The sequence below is a fragment of the Lipophrys pholis genome (assembly GCF_963383615.2).
Source record: "Lipophrys pholis genome assembly, chromosome: 1".
Classification (NCBI taxonomy): Eukaryota; Metazoa; Chordata; class Actinopteri; order Blenniiformes; family Blenniidae; genus Lipophrys; species Lipophrys pholis.
In genome coordinates, this window is record NC_137635.1 from 8,880,494 (window position 1) to 8,897,393 (window position 16,900).

General features: G+C 42.6%; 2 protein-coding genes across 4 annotated transcripts; both read right to left on the bottom strand.

Moving 5' to 3' along the window:
- Positions 1 to 781: 781 nt before the first annotated feature.
- decr2 (2,4-dienoyl CoA reductase 2, peroxisomal) lies at positions 782 to 6,395 on the bottom strand. 2 transcript variants are annotated; one of them, XM_080465622.1, is made up of 10 exons: positions 5,981 to 6,181; positions 5,483 to 5,584; positions 5,335 to 5,403; positions 4,494 to 4,545; positions 4,252 to 4,387; positions 3,178 to 3,302; positions 1,925 to 2,018; positions 1,740 to 1,844; positions 1,353 to 1,605; positions 782 to 1,215 (listed from the first exon to the last, which is right to left on the bottom strand). In XM_080465622.1, exons 2-9 carry the CDS (start codon positions 5,581 to 5,583, stop codon positions 1,385 to 1,387), a joined length of 903 nt encoding a protein of 300 aa, XP_080321748.1. In that variant the 5' UTR covers position 5,584; positions 5,981 to 6,181; the 3' UTR covers positions 782 to 1,215; positions 1,353 to 1,384. The 2 variants fall into 2 exon arrangements, with proteins under 2 accessions (XP_080321748.1, XP_080321747.1); XM_080465621.1 differs by having other exon boundaries at positions 783 to 1,215; positions 1,417 to 1,605; positions 5,981 to 6,395.
- A 160-nt stretch (positions 6,396 to 6,555) lies between these two features.
- On the bottom strand, positions 6,556 to 15,591 carry fam234a (family with sequence similarity 234 member A). 2 transcript variants are annotated; one of them, XM_080468531.1, is made up of 12 exons: positions 15,242 to 15,591; positions 14,113 to 14,414; positions 13,901 to 14,011; positions 13,628 to 13,810; positions 11,813 to 11,937; positions 11,527 to 11,659; positions 10,696 to 10,828; positions 10,474 to 10,617; positions 9,271 to 9,352; positions 9,034 to 9,186; positions 8,010 to 8,112; positions 6,556 to 7,895 (listed from the first exon to the last, which is right to left on the bottom strand). In XM_080468531.1, exons 2-12 carry the CDS (start codon positions 14,381 to 14,383, stop codon positions 7,687 to 7,689), a joined length of 1,647 nt encoding a protein of 548 aa, XP_080324657.1. In that variant the 5' UTR covers positions 14,384 to 14,414; positions 15,242 to 15,591; the 3' UTR covers positions 6,556 to 7,686. The 2 variants fall into 2 exon arrangements, with proteins under 2 accessions (XP_080324657.1, XP_080324656.1); XM_080468530.1 differs by having other exon boundaries at positions 14,995 to 15,361.
- Positions 15,592 to 16,900: the final 1,309 nt, after the last annotated feature.

The window sequence follows — 16,900 nt, forward strand, 5'->3', positions numbered from 1 at the left end:
AAAGGTCCCAGCCGGTATTCAAACCCATGACCTTCTTGCTGTGAGGTGAGCACACTAACCACTGCTCCACCGTGCTGCCAGTAAGAACACATCACAAAGTTTAAAGTTATTTAAAGTTACAAAATGAGATTTATGTTGCCAGTTTTTATCCCACTGATCTTATGTTTGACATCCCTGATTTGGATGGAGGATTTCTGACTCTGCTCCATCGTTCTCTTTCAACTTTATCCCCGCTGATTCTCTCCATCACAGATATGTTTATGATTTGCTTACAACCTTTCTATTGTTGTTTTTTTTAACATTTGTCTTGTGAAATATTTTCATTCGTTGAAGCATTTCGATTGAAATCAGAGTTGATGTTGGGTTGTTGTGACAAGATGATGAGGTAAAGTCTGTAACTTCCCTTGAACATAAATAAAATGCAGTGAATAAAAACGTAGTGACAATTTTGTGGCAAAACATAGTGGGTAAGTGGAACATTAAGCTCCACTTAATTGCATTAAGAAAGTGTGCCTTATACATCTCAAATCAATAATATTTTAGGACTCTTTGTCAGGATATACAGACTGCACATTAAAAATAATGATTCCACATACAGTTTTGAGTGTGTCCATGAACCAAGAAACCAAAATAAAGTGAGACCAACAGTCACACACCTCACATAAACACCTACAGGAAGTTTAGAGTTCAAATGAGTCATTCTGGCCATCGGGTGAGAACGCTGACCGCTACATACTGCCCAGGTCTAAGCAAAAACAAAAAACATACAATACAGGAGTTTTGTGTTCCAATCATTTTATTGTGTTTGCCATGGAGGTTGACGTCTTGTTGAGGAAAATCTAGCTAATTGAATCTCTCTCCAACAGCTACCTCCATGTTACAAAACACCAACTTGTCAAGATGGAAATGTGTTAAAACAAGTTCCAGGGAGAAATAACACTTTTTAAAGACAAAAAAAAAATGAAATGCTTGGTGATAAACTTGCACAAAAATCATCATGATAAAAATCTGCAATGGAATGGGTTTTTAAAAAAAAATCTGTTTTATGATTTGAGCATTTACTAAGTAAATGTATACCATAGTTATAGTACGTTCATCTTGCAGTTCACTTAACAGACACCAGTGGGCGACACACAACACAAACACTGCTCAAGTCAACATATCTCTTCGTTTTCAGCATTTATTTGTCCCTTTTCTTTTCAGACGACCACAAACCTGAAAAAAACAGGAGAGACAGGCATATTAATGTGGATTGCATCATGATACACACCATCTGTGTTTGGATGATGCGACACGCAGCGCAATAACACCCTCGTCATACAGTCTCTCCGGCCGCACCTCCTCCTACACACCTGAGCCAGGAGGACGACAGGAGAGCCCCTGTTCAGAGTTTAGCAGATTTAGAGGAGGCTATACCCAACAGCATGGCGACGTCATTGGGCGAGGTGAGCCACGACCCTCCGTCAGCCACCAGGATGGTGCCGGTCACGTAGGAAGATGCCGGGCTGGCCAAGAAAAGTGTGCAGTGGGCCATCTCGGTCTTGTTTCCAGCTCTCTGCAGGGGGATGGACTGGAAGGCGCCAGCAGCCTCCCCTCGAGGTCCACCTGACACATTCCAGAGGAAAACCGTCATCGTCACACACTATTATAAACCCACAAGACCTTGTCAGATAAGCCAGTGATGATGTGAATGCTTGTTTTTGGCATCGTTAACTGATAAGTTCAGCTGAATCATGTACCCAGTCTGCGGTAGCCCTCCGTGCCAGAGATGGGACCTGGAGCCAAAGCGTTCACTCTCACCCCGCTGGGCCCCCACTCCACGGCCAGATGCTTGGTCATGGCATCTGTGAAGAACACAAAGGCAGCACGGAGTAAGGAGAGATTCTCATTTGGATTGAATACTTCATAACAAAACACTCATTACCATTGGCGGCCTTTGCAGAGCCAGCATGCACCTGGAGGGCCTGCCCCTTGTACCCAAGTGTTGCAGAGATGTTGACGATGTTGCCGCCGTGATCCTTCAACAGCAAAGTAACGAGAGACATAACAGACGATCAACATATGATTTGCAAAGTTAGTCATGAACTTTTCCACATTTCATCATGTTACAAACACAACTCCAAAAAGGATTTTATGCGATGGACAAACACAATGTGCCACATAGTTGTGTAGTGGAAGGGAAACGATACGTGGTTTTCAATTTTTTTTCTCACAAATAACAAGCTTCAGCAGAGTTAAGTTATAAAAAAAAAAAAAGTCAAGCTATGAATATGTCACGCAGAGGCAGGAGAGCATTGATCAGAGAAGCAGCCCAGAGGCCCACGGCAACTCTGGAGGAGCGGCCGAGATCCACATTCTGTCCACAAATCGAGTCTTTATGGAAGAGTGGCCAAGAAGAAAGCCATTGTTGGAATGAAGCCAGAAGTCCCATTTTCAGTTTGAACCAAGCCGTGATGGAGACACAGCAAACATGAGGAGGAAGGAGCTCTGGTCGGATGTCACGCGGTGGACAACTACCACTGCACCTCACCCTGAACACACCACCTCACTGTGAAACATGGTGGAGGCAGCATCATGCCGTGGGGATGCTTTTCTTCGGGAGGCAGCTCAGAGTTGATGGAAGATGGAAATACAGGACGATCTTGGAAGAAAACCTGTTAGTCTGCAGAAGAGTTGAGACTGAGGCGGAGATTCACCTTCCAGCAAGACAACGTCCTGAAATATACCACCAGAGCTACAACGGAAAGCTTTCGATCAGAGCGTGTTCTTCTATTGTAACTGACAAGTCAAACTCCAGATTGTCCAGTTTGAGTTATTCTGAAAAAACAAAACCTTTTCAGTTTCCTTGATGTTCTGAGCTGGTAGAGAAAAACTCCAAAAGACTGAAAGAGGCTCGGCAAAGTATTGATTCAGGGGGAGGAAGACTTTAGCATGCCACACTTTTTACTTTTTCATCTGTAAAAAACAAATGAATATAAACCACATATCATTTTCCTCCCACTTCATAATCATGCGACACGTGTTGGTCCACCACATAAACAAAATGACAAAATGTGGGAACCTTCCACAGGTATGCAAGCCTCACTCACTCACTCACTCACTCACTCACTCACTCACTCACTCACTCACTCACTCACTCACTCACTCACTCACTCACTCACTCACTCACTCACTCACCTTGAACCACTTCTCATAAACGACTTTGCTGGTGTTGAACGTTCCCATGGTGTCGATCTCCAGAACCGTCTTGAAGGCGTTGAAAGAGAGCGCCGCGGCAGGGCAGAGAAAGTTTCCAGCAGCATCTGTCCACAGACGGGGGGAAAAAAAAAGAGAGACGAATTTGATCCAAACAGATCAAGAGTTAAAACAATGTTTGTTTTTTTCTCTTAAAACTCGGCCCCTTTCCTGAACCGTCAGCAATCAGGAGTTAGATGATCGTTGGTTGTAGTTCTGCTGCTGCCATCCAGAATTCCACCAGCCGATCATGTGATCACACCTTTCCTTTGCTATAAAGTTACAAGTTTGCTTTGATAACGTTCAATAATCCAGCATAATGAGAATCGTTTCTTTGACAAGCCAAACTTTGGAGATTATCAGGCTGTGAGAGAGAAGAGACGATGAAACTTGAGGATACAAAGTTTGGATTTTGGAACCTTCTTCCACTGGGACTGTAAATATTATCTTACGCTACTCAGGTGGAGATTTTTTTTCAACCAAGAACTAAACAGCCCATGTTTGATTAAAGTCCTTTCAAGAAAAAAAACTTAAGAGTCATATTTGTGGCATTAAGGGCATCTGGCAAGAAAACTCGCCTCCTCTATGGTATAAAGTGCGATAACTTCCTGTGGTAACTACTGTGACAGGGAGCAGATGATTAAACACTACTACTACTAGTAGTACTACCATTACTACCAACCCACCACACAAGATCTCGCTCATTTAACCTCACCTGGTTGGTTAACTAATCCTCATGTAGTGATTTGTAGAGGGACTCGTGTGAAGAGATAGAAGATTAGAAGATGCGCATTATCAAAAAGGTTGATTAAACCCGAACCGGTCACCCTTGATCTTTGATTAACCTTCAGTTTCTGGCCTTTTTGTAGCCGGATGAACTGCGGTAAAACTCTAATCGGGACGAGCCTGCAGCAGTCCGAGATAGTGTGCCGCACAGCTCTAAGTACAACCTCCGCAATTACTGCTGGACAGCTTTCAAAGGACAAGACAAGCGTCCACGTTACTTCCATCCCGTACTGTTAATGAGGACGTCAATGTGCCCGAACTCTTTCAGAGCCTCGTCCACGGCAGCAGCGATGCTCTCCGGCTGCCTCACATCGATACACAGAGGAAGACAGCGGCGCCCCGTCGCAGCACCGAGCTTTTTAGCCACCTAGAACAGAAACACACACACACAACGTTTGATGCCCAAACGTTCACATTGCCGTTTCATGAAATGGAAGAATTTTGAGAAAAAAAAACACAAAAAAACAAACAACCTCTTTGAGCTTGTCTAAGTTTCTGCTGGCAATCACTGTGTCGCAGCCATGCCTGGGGGGGAAAAAAGAACTAAATGTGACGCTGTAGTGAGTCAAAGAAACATTGTGCTGAATAAAACCTGAAAATCTGATGGTTTCATAAGTGAAAGTCAGCTGGAGAATGTTTAAGCGACAGTGAGGGACAGAATGCCGGAAATGTAAGGTCATCTTTTTAAAGCATTGCCGAGGGGTAATGTATCAACAAGTTAAGAAAAAGGTCCTCGATGTACGCCGATTTGAATAACAATGAACCTTGCCTGCCTACACGGGTAAATTATTAAACTTTGTCAACTTTGTCCCACAAGCAAAACGATGAAAGTCTGACGGTGAGATAAGAGAAGCTCACCAACACATTTTATTGCTTTGTATTACACGTCATGACACAACCGCCTTTAACAGAGTAACAACGGTTATTATATATAACACACCAGCAGAAAAAACAGAAAGGCCGAGACTAGAGATGCTGTAACTAATATTCCATATCGAGTTTAGAGGAAAATGGCAATGTATGAGTTCATGATATGATGGATATGGAGCTAAAAGAGATTCAACATTTTATCAAGACCAAAGTCAGTGCATGCAGTCATTATATTCCCTGAGGGGAGTACAAAGACAATATTATTATTATTATCTCCTCGTATTCTCCTGGTTTTAGGGGTCAAAACAATCAGCTTTACACTAGTGTGTTTCTGAACAATTGTAATGTAGTAATATTATTGACAAAAACTAGAGAAACAAGTACAACTAAACGTGAATATTTCTGCTAAATCTTTGCATTTCAGTGGAAAAAACCAAAACAAACCTCATGAAAACATCAGCTATACGGAGCCCGATCCCTGACCCTCCACCGGTTATAAAAGCAACTTTATCTCTGAAAAATAAAGCAAAGCTCAGTTAGCAGAGTGGATGAAGACATACAAGGGGAAAATAGCTCACATGTCAACACTTACTTTAGTAAATCCGGACTGTAGATGTGTGTGTATGAAGTCAGGCAGTCATCTGTACCGACATCTTCAGGCAGCACCTCGCCTTGTCTCTGTGGCTCTGCCATTCTGTTAAACAAACCACAAATAATAGTAATTGACATTACTAGGATCAAACAAGGACCTGAAGCTGTAACGTATGCATTACGAAAGTCTCATCTTGCTGACATGATTGCAAGGTTTTTGATTGTGTTTTTTTTTTTAAGGTCTTTTGTTGTGCTACATTGCAACATTATTTGTAGGTGCCACAGAGGCTGAAAGCCACATCTAACTTCATTTCAATTACCAGTATTAGACCATCAGCCTTGCATGTAAAGGTAACAATGTCGATCATTTTACATTAAGTTGGTTCCAAACACACTAATCCCCCTGTAACACTACAACTCATGACTTTAACACCTATTCTGACTTACTGTAAGATTAGATTTTAGTTGGTTAACATTAACTAATGCAGTAGTTCTTTACCTGATTAAGAAAACGAGTTGAAAAAAGTCCGGCTCCTCTTTGATGGAACAACACGTAGAGCAGCACCTAGTTCAACATCACCAGGAACATTTGTGTGTGTGTTTTTTTTTTTAACTCACTCTGAAACTTTTTTACAGCAGATAAAAACAATTCGGACTTTGTGAGTCTGTCTTTCACCGGTGCATTGTGGGAAATGAAGTCCGACATGATGCGTTCAAGAACACACACGCCAAACGTCCCCGCTCCAGATACGTGCTCTTTGGAATAAAAATGTGTGAAACTTGGAACGAAAATGCAAATGAAATAGGATCATTTCCAGGAAATGCGTTTGGGGTCAGAAGTGATTATATTCTTCTCAGAAACAGACAACAGGACCAGACTGCAGACTACAGTTGCGAATCACCGGAAGTCACGTGACTTGCATAGCGGAAGTCCGTCTTCTGGTCGAACCGTGCAGCAGATTGTAAACATTCCAAAGAAACATCCACTTTTTAAGTTTAACAGACGAAAGACACCACTGATGTAATCCCAGTTTCCCACAATTTCAACCAATATTCAATCATTAAAATTGTTTTGCTTCAGAGACTTTCGTCATACCTTCTTTATATTTATTTTTGTTCAGCATTGTGCAATCTTTATATTTACTTTGTTCAGTGAATAGTTAATGGTCCATACTTTATGAAACAAATTGAACTTATTGTGATTGAAAGTGAAACTTTGAGTACTTTTCATAAAAGTGTCTTGTATGTTTTTACTACTACACAATTCACATCTAAGAGCAGTTTTAGCCAGAGTAATAGAAGGTAACTCATGCACACACAGGGAGAAGCTGCAAATTCCACAAAGAACCCAGCCCAACAGTACCTTTTGAAAGTCTCATTTAAGCTTATTTTCAAACATTTTTATTACAGGTCAGAAAGAAGAATCAGCTTCAGTGAAGGCCCGTTCCACAGGTTCAATATAATAATGTACAGAAAAAAAAAAACAAGAATCTCAAATCCACTTCTTTATCAGATGTAAAGCTTGGAGAGAAAAATTAACAGTTTCAGAAGGTGCTCTAACTCAGAGTAGTAACTCAGTAAAGTTCAAAAAGCATTAGAGAATAACGATTTACAGCATCTTGGATTGAAGTTGCAATGTATGTTTTGACTGTCAAGTATACTATGATTTAAAAACAATCATTTTATATGCATGGTGAATACTTTGAGGTGTCTTATCTGTTTTACAGTAAAGTTTAAGTAAATTCACTCAAACTGAAACAGCCCCATCAGTCACCCTCCTTTAAGGCTACGGTTATTAAAAATAACAGTATCATCTTTTTTATATCTTCTTTAAAGCACAGGGTGGCTCACAGTTGCATAGATCCAAAGAAAAAAATATATGACTTGGATAAAAGCATTTATCAGCAGTGTGTGCACAGTGATTGTCAGCTAACAGCAGCGTTTTGGACACTAAACAGATTGAAGGTTTGATAATATACATCCAGTCAAGTCTGCAGACAGATGATGCCCACTTTGTGATGAAGAGTAAAGAAAGAACTGTCACGTCAAGCCACCCTAAAGCTCTCAAAACACAGGAATTTCTTTGGTGGTGAACGTGGAGAACGTCCTCACTAGTGTCGATACTTTGGTTTTTGAAAGTTAAGTCAGCAGGACCGAGCAGTCGACTGTGACGACCCGTCCGTTCGTTCACAGTCGCTCGTCTCACTAGTCGCTGAAGCGGAGGCGGTTGAAGGCCTCCTTGATCTCCTCGTTGGTCTCTGAACCGCCGCCGCCGCCGATGCGGAGCACCTTGCTGAGCGGGACGTCCTGCTTCAGCTTCCGCTTGCTGAGGACCACCGTGCCCTCCGCTCCCTCCGACACGGGGCCGGTGAGCAGGATGTAGGCCGCGTGGCGTCCACGCTCCATCAGCGTGGCTGGAAGGGAAAAGATAAACCAAACAAATTTAAAAAAAAAGAAGAAAAGAACCGATCCTCATGTTTTGTACCACTTTCATCCACATGCTGTGGAAAATCAAGTAGAAAACGCACCTTTGAATGTGATGATGTGATCCATCACGTTGGTGGACTCCAGGAGAACTTTAGAGTACAGCGGATGCAGCATGTAGGAACGTCGGTCGTCAGCGAACGGCACCTGACAGAAAACATCTGATGGTGAATTTCCTAATAGCTAAATGATACCAGTAAGAGATTTAATAACATGTAGCATGAGGACTGGATCACCGTCTGTCTGAAGGTCCTGGTCTGAGTCAGATGAGGACGCTGGACCATTTTTCCAAAACATCAAGTACAGTTTATTGTAGTCTACATCCGGTTCAAGACTGATTCCAAGCATCTTATGTTCTCTTTTTATACCCGATCTATTTCTAATGGTGTCACTTGGCTCCTCTAGTTACTCTACCGAGTCTCATTTCTAATTTCTTTACTGACCTTTTCTTTTTTGGTTTGAAAAAAAAAAAAATCATTACTGGCTTCAACATGATCTTTTTGAAACTTTAAAAGCACAAGATACAATATATGTCTTTATTTCGACTTTGGTTTTTACGTCATTCTGTTAAAACAATGAAAAGCATCCGACCCAGTCTTATTGTTCACAGAGGAAGATCCTCTGAAGCCACATAGCTTCAACTCAGACCGGGTTTGCTCCTTTCCCTGGTTGAACCCAGTCTGAGAAAGCGTTTTGTGAAGTTTGCCGGAATCATTTTTCCCATTTCACACGAAGGTGAATACAACGAGAAGTGACAGTTTTCTTATGCAAGAACTTGGGAAAGATAAATTTAAATAAAATAAGTTTAAGTTTTCACTTTCATAGTCTGTTATGGGTTACGTAATCAACCAGACAACAATATATGGTAATGTTATAATCTGAGGGGCAGAATCAATTTCTTTCGATTTATTTTGAACTGGATGATAAACCTTGATGTATTGGTGTCCCACATTGTCCCACACAAGCATAGTTTTCGTCCCACATCTGGTAAGTTAGGATCCGGTCACTCTACTGTCACCGTTGGCTTTTTCTTAAGACTCTAATGTGTCTTTATCGATAAGAACTCACAGAGGAGTTGGACTCGGGGGCCATCAAGCCCCAAAACATGAAGATGGACACCAGGTTGGTGGTGTGAACTGAGGCTGGCCTCGGGGAATTGGGACTGGCCAATAGATTGACCTCCCACAGCACGCCGCCAGACTTCCCGTCCAGGATGGCCACCTACAGGACAAGACCCAGAGCAGAAGTTAAAGCTGACGGGACGTGACCTCGCCTATGTCTTTGTTGGTGTTAAATCCAACAAACCCTCTTGGTGTTGCTGCCGATGTCCTCTTCAACCATGACATCAAGAAAGCCATCTTTGTTGAAGTGGCCACAGGAGGGCTGCCTGAAAGAAAAACACAACTCATTCTAGTTCAGGAGTGTCAAACACCTTTTAGTTCAGGGGCCACGGTTTCATCTCAACTGGACCGGACTGGTAAAATAGTGCCAGAATAACCTTGAAATTTAAACTTAAGAGATTTTCTGTGGAATAACTACTAACTAAGTTAGTAGCGAAAATGACTACAATCTCAACATAAAAGCCAATTTTAATAATTGAACTTGCTAAATCCAGTGAAATGTCCCAAAAATCTTCTCTAACTGTTGCATTATGAGTTTTTACAAATTCCCCCCATCAGCATGGCTTTGAGCCTCTGATGTTAGTTTGCTGGCTTCGGTCCAGGGGCCTTATGTTTGACACGCCTGTTCTAGATACTCGTCACGCTGGACTCAAAGTGATTGTTTTAAAAAACAAATCACAAAACAGCTAAATCCATCAGCTGTTAAAAGAAAATAACAGAGAAGAGTACGGCGCAGAGTCCAGGCCAAAAGGTATGTTAACTTGAAAAACAAAACAAAATAGAAACAAGGTGATTGGAAAAAAAAAATTTATTTAAAAACTAAAAGTTCAAGGGTTTGAATTAAAAAAATAAAAACACTGTATTCAAAAGAAAAATAAGAGTATGAAAGGTATTTTTTTTTTTTTTAACCGAAATAGAATTTAAACTCCGCTCTGGAATTCTTTTAATAAAATCACAGTTTTCATTTTTCACTCTTAAATATGTCTTTAGATTTCAGGTGTTATTTGTTCAGTTGCAGGTTTTCTGTTTTCAGATTGGGATCTTATTGTTTTCAGCATTTAGGAAAAGCTATGACTCAACACTTTCTATGTACTGTATTCACCCGACAGCTGTAAATTAAAGTTCTGTTGAGGACACGGTTCACTTTTACAGGCTGTTTATGACAAATCTTAGTAAGTACCAATATATAGAAACTATAAATATTCCACATTGCTAAGTTTAACAGCCACACCTAAAGAAGCAATGTTTCCCGTGTCCACATAAGACAGTAAAGGTCCTCCTCATCATATACTTATTTTTTTATTTATTTTATTATTTACATTTTTTCCCCCTGTTTTTTTACATGAACAAACCTTTTGTCCTGGATTTATCTCCATAGATGAGTTACCTTAGGACTGAGCTGCTGTTAAACCTCCACTGGAGCTGCAGATGCTGCCCGTCCACCAATGCCACCTCTCTCCGGGTCACCACCAGCAGGCTGGAGGACTCGTCCGCTTCTTCAGTTCGGACCACCTCACGCACCGCATCAGACCTTCAGGACAGAGGGTTCATCAGGCTTCGGGCCCGCTGACGTGGGACAAGCAGGAGGCTATTGGGAGCGGCTTCTTACTCAAAGATGGGTACGAGGCCCGTTGTGGCGCTGGCGTTTTTCTCCAGGTGCTTGTCCTTCTTCAGTCTGGCTGCCAGGCCTGCTTTGGCCTGAGCAGCGATCCTCCACAGGGCCAGACCGTACAGGCCAGTGTCTGCAGGACAAAACGCACAACTTACTCACACCCCACCGACCGTCAACTGCAGTTCATTTAGGAGCACGCATCAAATACCATGCGCAGCGCTTGTGTTGAGGGAAGGAACTGACCGACTTGTTCCAACGATATGGACTCAGGAAAACTAAAACCTCTTAAAGACGTTATGAAACGAAAGGTTCTTCATCTTGTGTCGACAGCGGAGGCCATTGATTTATCTAAATCACATTTCTGAACAGTAGCCAACATTTTCGCACCAGAAGGTTTCATTAAAATTGGCTTGATGTTTTCAGTAGTAATTCTAGTAGTAAATCTTAAAGGTTATTGCGTCACTAAGCAGACGTCACTCAGCAGCAACGGCTCCTGAACTAAAATATATTTCAACGTCCCTCATCTAAAGACCAACTGTTCATTTCTTCATCCATGTCGAAAAATTCTTCTCTCAATATGTTCCGACATCAAGCTCCCTTCTTTTTTCTTCCTGTAAAATGACGCCACTGTCTGACTTGCAGCTCATTTTGTCTAAATACATACTCAGCTTCAGGAAGTGTCTCGTCTGCACCAACAGCGGCGTTTGATTCGAAGCACTTTTACAGATAATATGGAAATATACTGCGCGTACATCCAAAGGCTCTCGGTGCATTTCTCCACAGGTCAATGAAATAACGGGGCCGACGGTGGATTTGACAGGAACAAACCTTTTTGCAGTAGAACATAGTGAGAACCTTCTGCGGTGCGGTGGAGAAGATAATGGGCCGTCTCCGCAGAATCCAGACGTACCGTGGAGCCGATCTGAGAGCCTGTTTTCCCCGAGAGCAGCACCATCTGAGTCTGCAGGTTTGAAACGTCACGTTAATGCAGCCTGGACTTGAATCGCCGTCACATTCAATTGTATGGCGATGAAAAGGAAAAAAACAAAACAAAAACACACGAGAGTATCGTGTCGTTGAAGTAAAGTGTTTCCAGTGGATGAGCCGTCTTTACCTGCGTCCGGTCCGATGCCACCAGAGCCACGTCGCCAACCTGATCCTCGTCCAGGTCTGGGAGGCTGAGAACAGGCCCGGAGCTGTGCAGACCGGTGGGCTGAGGCTGCTGCCAAATTACACTGCCTGAACATGAACGAGACGACACGGGAAGGGAGCGTTCATTCTGCCCGAGCTCAGAAAACAAAAACTGCATCCCCACATACAATGCTGCAGCTTGTTTACTTTCAGTTCGTGTGTTTGGAATATTTGGGTTGCATTTGTTCAATTTTACAGGTGTGATATATTCATATTCTCATTAACCGTTGGTCTTCCACCAACCGTCATCTGGATTTAATGGTTTATTTGTGAGCTTTTGCCAAGATTCCTCCATCGTCACATCCTTTCTTCAATCAAGTTTCCATGCATTCAACCTTTCTGGCGAGCTTTCTGATGGTTTTCACATATTAAATGGCGATGGCCAAATGAAGCTTCATGAACCGTTTTCTTTCATTTCTGACTCCACTAGATGGCACTCTCGGTTTGAAGATAGAGTCTGAAAAGACTGGCGATGAAGTGTGCTTTCAAACATTTGTTGAACAGACAGCGCCATCTAGTGGCTTCAGAAAATAAAGACCGCGTTTCATGAAGCTTAATTCATCACTAATAATAATATAATTCTGAGTTTATCCCTCTTTTGGAACTGCTTCACTGATCATTTCTTCCAAATCTAGATTTTACTGTTTTTGGCGACCTTATTAGTTTGTTTTGCTCCAATGTAGCGTCGAAGTTGAAGATATTTGAAAAATTGCTTCCTGACGATTCAGTATTCATGCCGACGTCGTACATTCTGAACGTTTCCCGAGACCTTAGTTGAGCTTTGTTTAAACACTTCATCCTCTCTTCCTGGTTTGAAATCTTTGTTTCCCCAAATCGGTGTGAACCGTGACAAAATAACAGCCTCCTCCATAAACCTTGTTACATCCTACCTACTTTAACAATGTTCTTTATTATTGGAATATGTTTCTTTTTTAATCAAATCACCTGTGTCAGAAAAAAACATGAAGGCACAATGTTTCACTTTCCATTTCTGTCCACTGAGCGACATTGTTTGAATTTCAAAAAAAGATCTTATAGACCTTAGTTGAGATATCCAGTAATATCACTCTACATTTAAACACATTACGCCTCCCTTGTTATAAGTTACATGAAGTAATGTAATCCTGGACCATTTCTTTTTCTTTATAAAACTGAGAATAAGCTTTTTAAACTTACTAAACCAACCAGGAGGCAGCAGGGGTTTGCCACACATGAGACCAAGTCATTTGATGCTTCAGCTGTCTGGGCAATACTGCTGTCAAGAGTCTGAATTTATTTTCTTCACTGTAGCTGTTTTATTGTCTCCAACATAATCAATTCGCTTCCATCTCTTTGCTGATGTTACAGCAGACCACAGGACTTGTTGGTTAATGTTTTGTCTCATGGCTGCAGCAGACTGAAGCTGAGTCCTGCTGTTGATGTGTGAAGGCAGAGTCGAGTCTGTAGCAGCTGCCAGTCCGTCACAGAGCAAACAGAGAGGCAGACGCTCACACATAATAACAGGAAGGGTCCCAACCCCAACCTGGACTCAAACCTGGGACTCTCTCACTGTGACTCGGTGTGCAGCCAGGAACCAGTTCACAAAACCCCAGCTGAAGTTAACCCACCACATGATAAAACTGTTTTTTTAAGTGATTATTTTGGTGTTGTTGCACGGTGGAGCAGTGGTTAGGGCTCCTGCCTCACAGTGAGAAGGTCTGGGTTTGTGCTTTTGGTTTCCTCCCACAGAGTCACTGACCTTTGTGTTTGTCCACAGCGGTGAGCAGATCAGCGTGGGACAGCAGACAGTCCCAGCTCCTCCCCGTCTCACCCTCCAGGCCACACTGGACCCAGTGGAAGTCAGCGGCCAGCGGACTGTCCCACAGCGTCTCTCCATCCGTGCCGTCCACGGCCGAGAGAAACACACACGGCGATTGCAGACCTGGAGAACACACCGAGTTCAGCACAAAACCACCACGCGGCGAGCCGACTCCTGTTTCTGCAGGAGGAAATTCCAAAAAGCAAATCAAACCTGCGTCAGCACATGATTTGTTCTGAGTGCCTTCACTGCCTTTGAGCACAAACAGGACATCCATCACCTTGTCGTCGCTCGCGTGTTCAATAGCTAAGAAGTCATAGCTCGCTGTGATGAAGGACAGAACAAAGTTAAAGCGTCACATTTAAGTCACTATGCAAAATTTACCAAAATAAAAAAATAAAAGAAGCAACACAGGCATACAGCACCTGCTTCAGAAAAGCTGCGGTTCCAGGTCACGAGATACTGCGGCCTCACGGGACAGGGGATGATGAAGGAAAAGGCAAACACGATGGTGAGGCAGAGGAACAGGGACAGGAAGAAGACGGCAGTCCGCCAGTGGGTCAGCTTGGACAAACCCAGGACTTCCTTACAGCCTTTCTTCTTCAGCTCGGTTCCTGGTGGGGTTGTTGCCGTCTCTGACCCGTCCTCTCCCCTCTTCAGAGGGTCGCCCTCAGTGGGAGGCTGCGTGTTCTCCATCGTGGTCTCAGAGCATCACTGAGCTGCAGATCTAGTGGCAGACAACACTTTCATGAAAACACCCAGTGTGTGATGACACTCCCTTCAAGAGCTGCAGTTGTTTATAAGCCTGCACGTGTCCCAGTTACCAGACTTTCATTGATATCAAACAAACAGTGGAGGCAGCAGTGTCAATCAGTCCGGATATTTCTACAGCCACCACCTTTGTGGACCTGGATCCATTCAGACGTGCCAACATGGACTCCAGAGGATTCCCAGCACAGAAACAAACAAACCTGCAGTAAACAGTGGAGCTCAGGACAACACGCCCAGCCAGCACAGCCCCGGGCTCATCGAGCACTGCTCACTTCGAGGGCTTCGAACAAACAAACCCACACATTAAACCAGTAAATAAGCTAAAGCAACGTGCAGGTTTAATTCTTCCTGAACAGACGGAGCACGTTTCATCGGACACAAACTGTTAGCAAACAGGAAAAGTTCAACACCTCGTTCGGCTACTTTGCGAAGGAGAACGAACAAAACGCTCATGAAGTGGTGTATGGGAAGAGATACGACTAGGAAATAGTTACTTTATGGTCGCATTAACAGGTCGGAGTGAGTTTGTTTCTTACTTTATAGTTGCCGAGTAGAGAGAGCAGGCCTTTCCACAGAGACACGGCTCCACTCCCACTAACAACCAACAACCAACAACCCCCTCCCCCCCCATTGGAATGGTTTGACCCGGAGCTGGTCTGTCAGGCTCGTGCTTCCTGACACTGTCAGAAGAGCATCAAGGCCACTGAAAGATACCTTTTAAATGGGTTATATTATGCAGCCTTCACTTTCTAATGGTTCCAACAGTAATATGCGTCCCCATACCTGGAATAATGCCCCATAAGTGAAGAGAGTCTGTCTGTCTGTCTGTCTGTCTGTCTGTCTGTCTGTCTGTCTCGCTCTCTTTTTCTTCTTCTTCGTCTTCTTCTTCTGCTTGGGTTTGGCAGGTTAGACGCTGCAATGGCGTAATTGCTGCCCTCTACAGTTCTTCTTCGTTGTATTTTAACGGCGGTGGGCAACCATTAAATGGAGCATTACCGCCCCTCCCTCTACAGTTTGTTTTTCAGCAGCTCCCAGGTCTCTGAACAGCTTTCTTCTTTGTCCTGTGTAGTTCTTGTACTGGATGAGAATGTGTCCTACTGCCTCTGAGGCTCCACACTCACATTTGCCCATCCGGGTGTTTGCCGATCAGAGCCAGCCCACTTCTAAGCCCACAATGTATTAGCCTCAACCTGGTAATTACAACCGAGTTACAACCAACAATTTCTAATTTCTCTTCCTGACTTGGATTTGATATCACTTATTGTAATTAAAGCTGCTGCTGAATCTCTGCTTCGAACTGAGTTGTCCGGTTTATAGTCTTCTATCCACCAAAGTACACATAAAAATGCCATCATCTCTGCAGTGAAACTGACATCTGGTCTGAAATTCTACATCCTTTTTTGATACTTAAGTCAGGGATGGAAACTCCAAATGCCACTTTCACACTCTCTGGATCTTTGAATTCATCTGTATAAATCTGCAAATATGTTATCCATTCTTGTTGTATATGATCGTTGACTTCTTTCAATATATCTTCTTTCTATATTTTCCTTATTATTCAGGATGCATAGATCAACCCTGGGTTCTGGGATAAACCATGATGGTACAACTGACCAGCAGACTGGAGGACACATTTCATTTCAACTAATGCCAATCTCCTCCATTTTACATTTCAGTTTAAGTTTGTTTTTACTCTTCCTTCACTTCCCAGGAATTCCCAATGTTGATCTAGCAGGCCTTCCATGTCATCCTTTCATCCAACCACATTCCGAAAAACTTAAATGTATTGACCTTTTCCGTCTTTGCTTCCAGATAGCCCCATCGTCTGCAAACAATGAAAGTCCAAAATCTGCTCCCACTCTGCTAAACATTCCATTCACTAATATATTAAAAATGACAGGACTGATTACATTCCCCTGAGGTGTTCCATTCTACACCACAGGTTTCCCAGACAGCACACTTCCAACCCTCATCTGTTGCATAAAAAGTTCTTAATCCAATTAAACATTCTTCCTTTAATCTCAGCATCATATAAAGTGATTAATATGCTTATTCAACGTCAAGAAATACTGCGATTACTGCTTCTTTATTTGCTCTAGATTTTTTAATGCATATATGTTTGTGTGTGTATGTGTGTGTGTGTTTGTGTGTGTGTGTGTGTGTGTGTGTGTGTGTGTGTGTGTGTGTGTGTATATATATATATATACACACACAAACACTTTCACACCTTAGTCAATTTTACAGTAAGTAATCACCCAGAGAAATACAAACACCACACAAAAAGGCTCAACTTCGACTAAAATCAGGGCATATTCAAACTCCAGAAAATTTGAAGATACATTTGAAATGTCTTTAAGTATTGGGGCACATTCTGTAGTATTAACAATAAATCAACTTTCTTTTGGTTGCATTTGGCATTAAAAGGTATATTAATACAGTCTT

Coding starts and splice junctions, on each gene's coding strand:
- fam234a (XM_080468531.1), bottom strand. CDS start 14,383: ATGGAGAACACGCAGCCTCCCACTGAGGGCGACCCTCTGAAGAGGGGA. Junction 14,012..14,112: donor CCGCAGCTTTTCTGAAGCAG/GTGCTGTATGCC, acceptor CCTTCATCACAG/CGAGCTATGACTTCTTAGCT. Junction 10,829..11,526: donor CTATGTTCTACTGCAAAAAG/GTTTGTTCCTGT, acceptor TTTGTCCTGCAG/ACACTGGCCTGTACGGTCTG.
- decr2 (XM_080465621.1), bottom strand. CDS start 5,583: ATGGCAGAGCCACAGAGACAAGGCGAGGTGCTGCCTGAAGATGTCGGT. Junction 5,404..5,482: donor TACAGTCCGGATTTACTAAA/GTAAGTGTTGAC, acceptor TTTATTTTTCAG/AGATAAAGTTGCTTTTATAA. Junction 4,546..5,334: donor ATAGCTGATGTTTTCATGAG/GTTTGTTTTGGT, acceptor TTTCCCCCCCAG/GCATGGCTGCGACACAGTGA.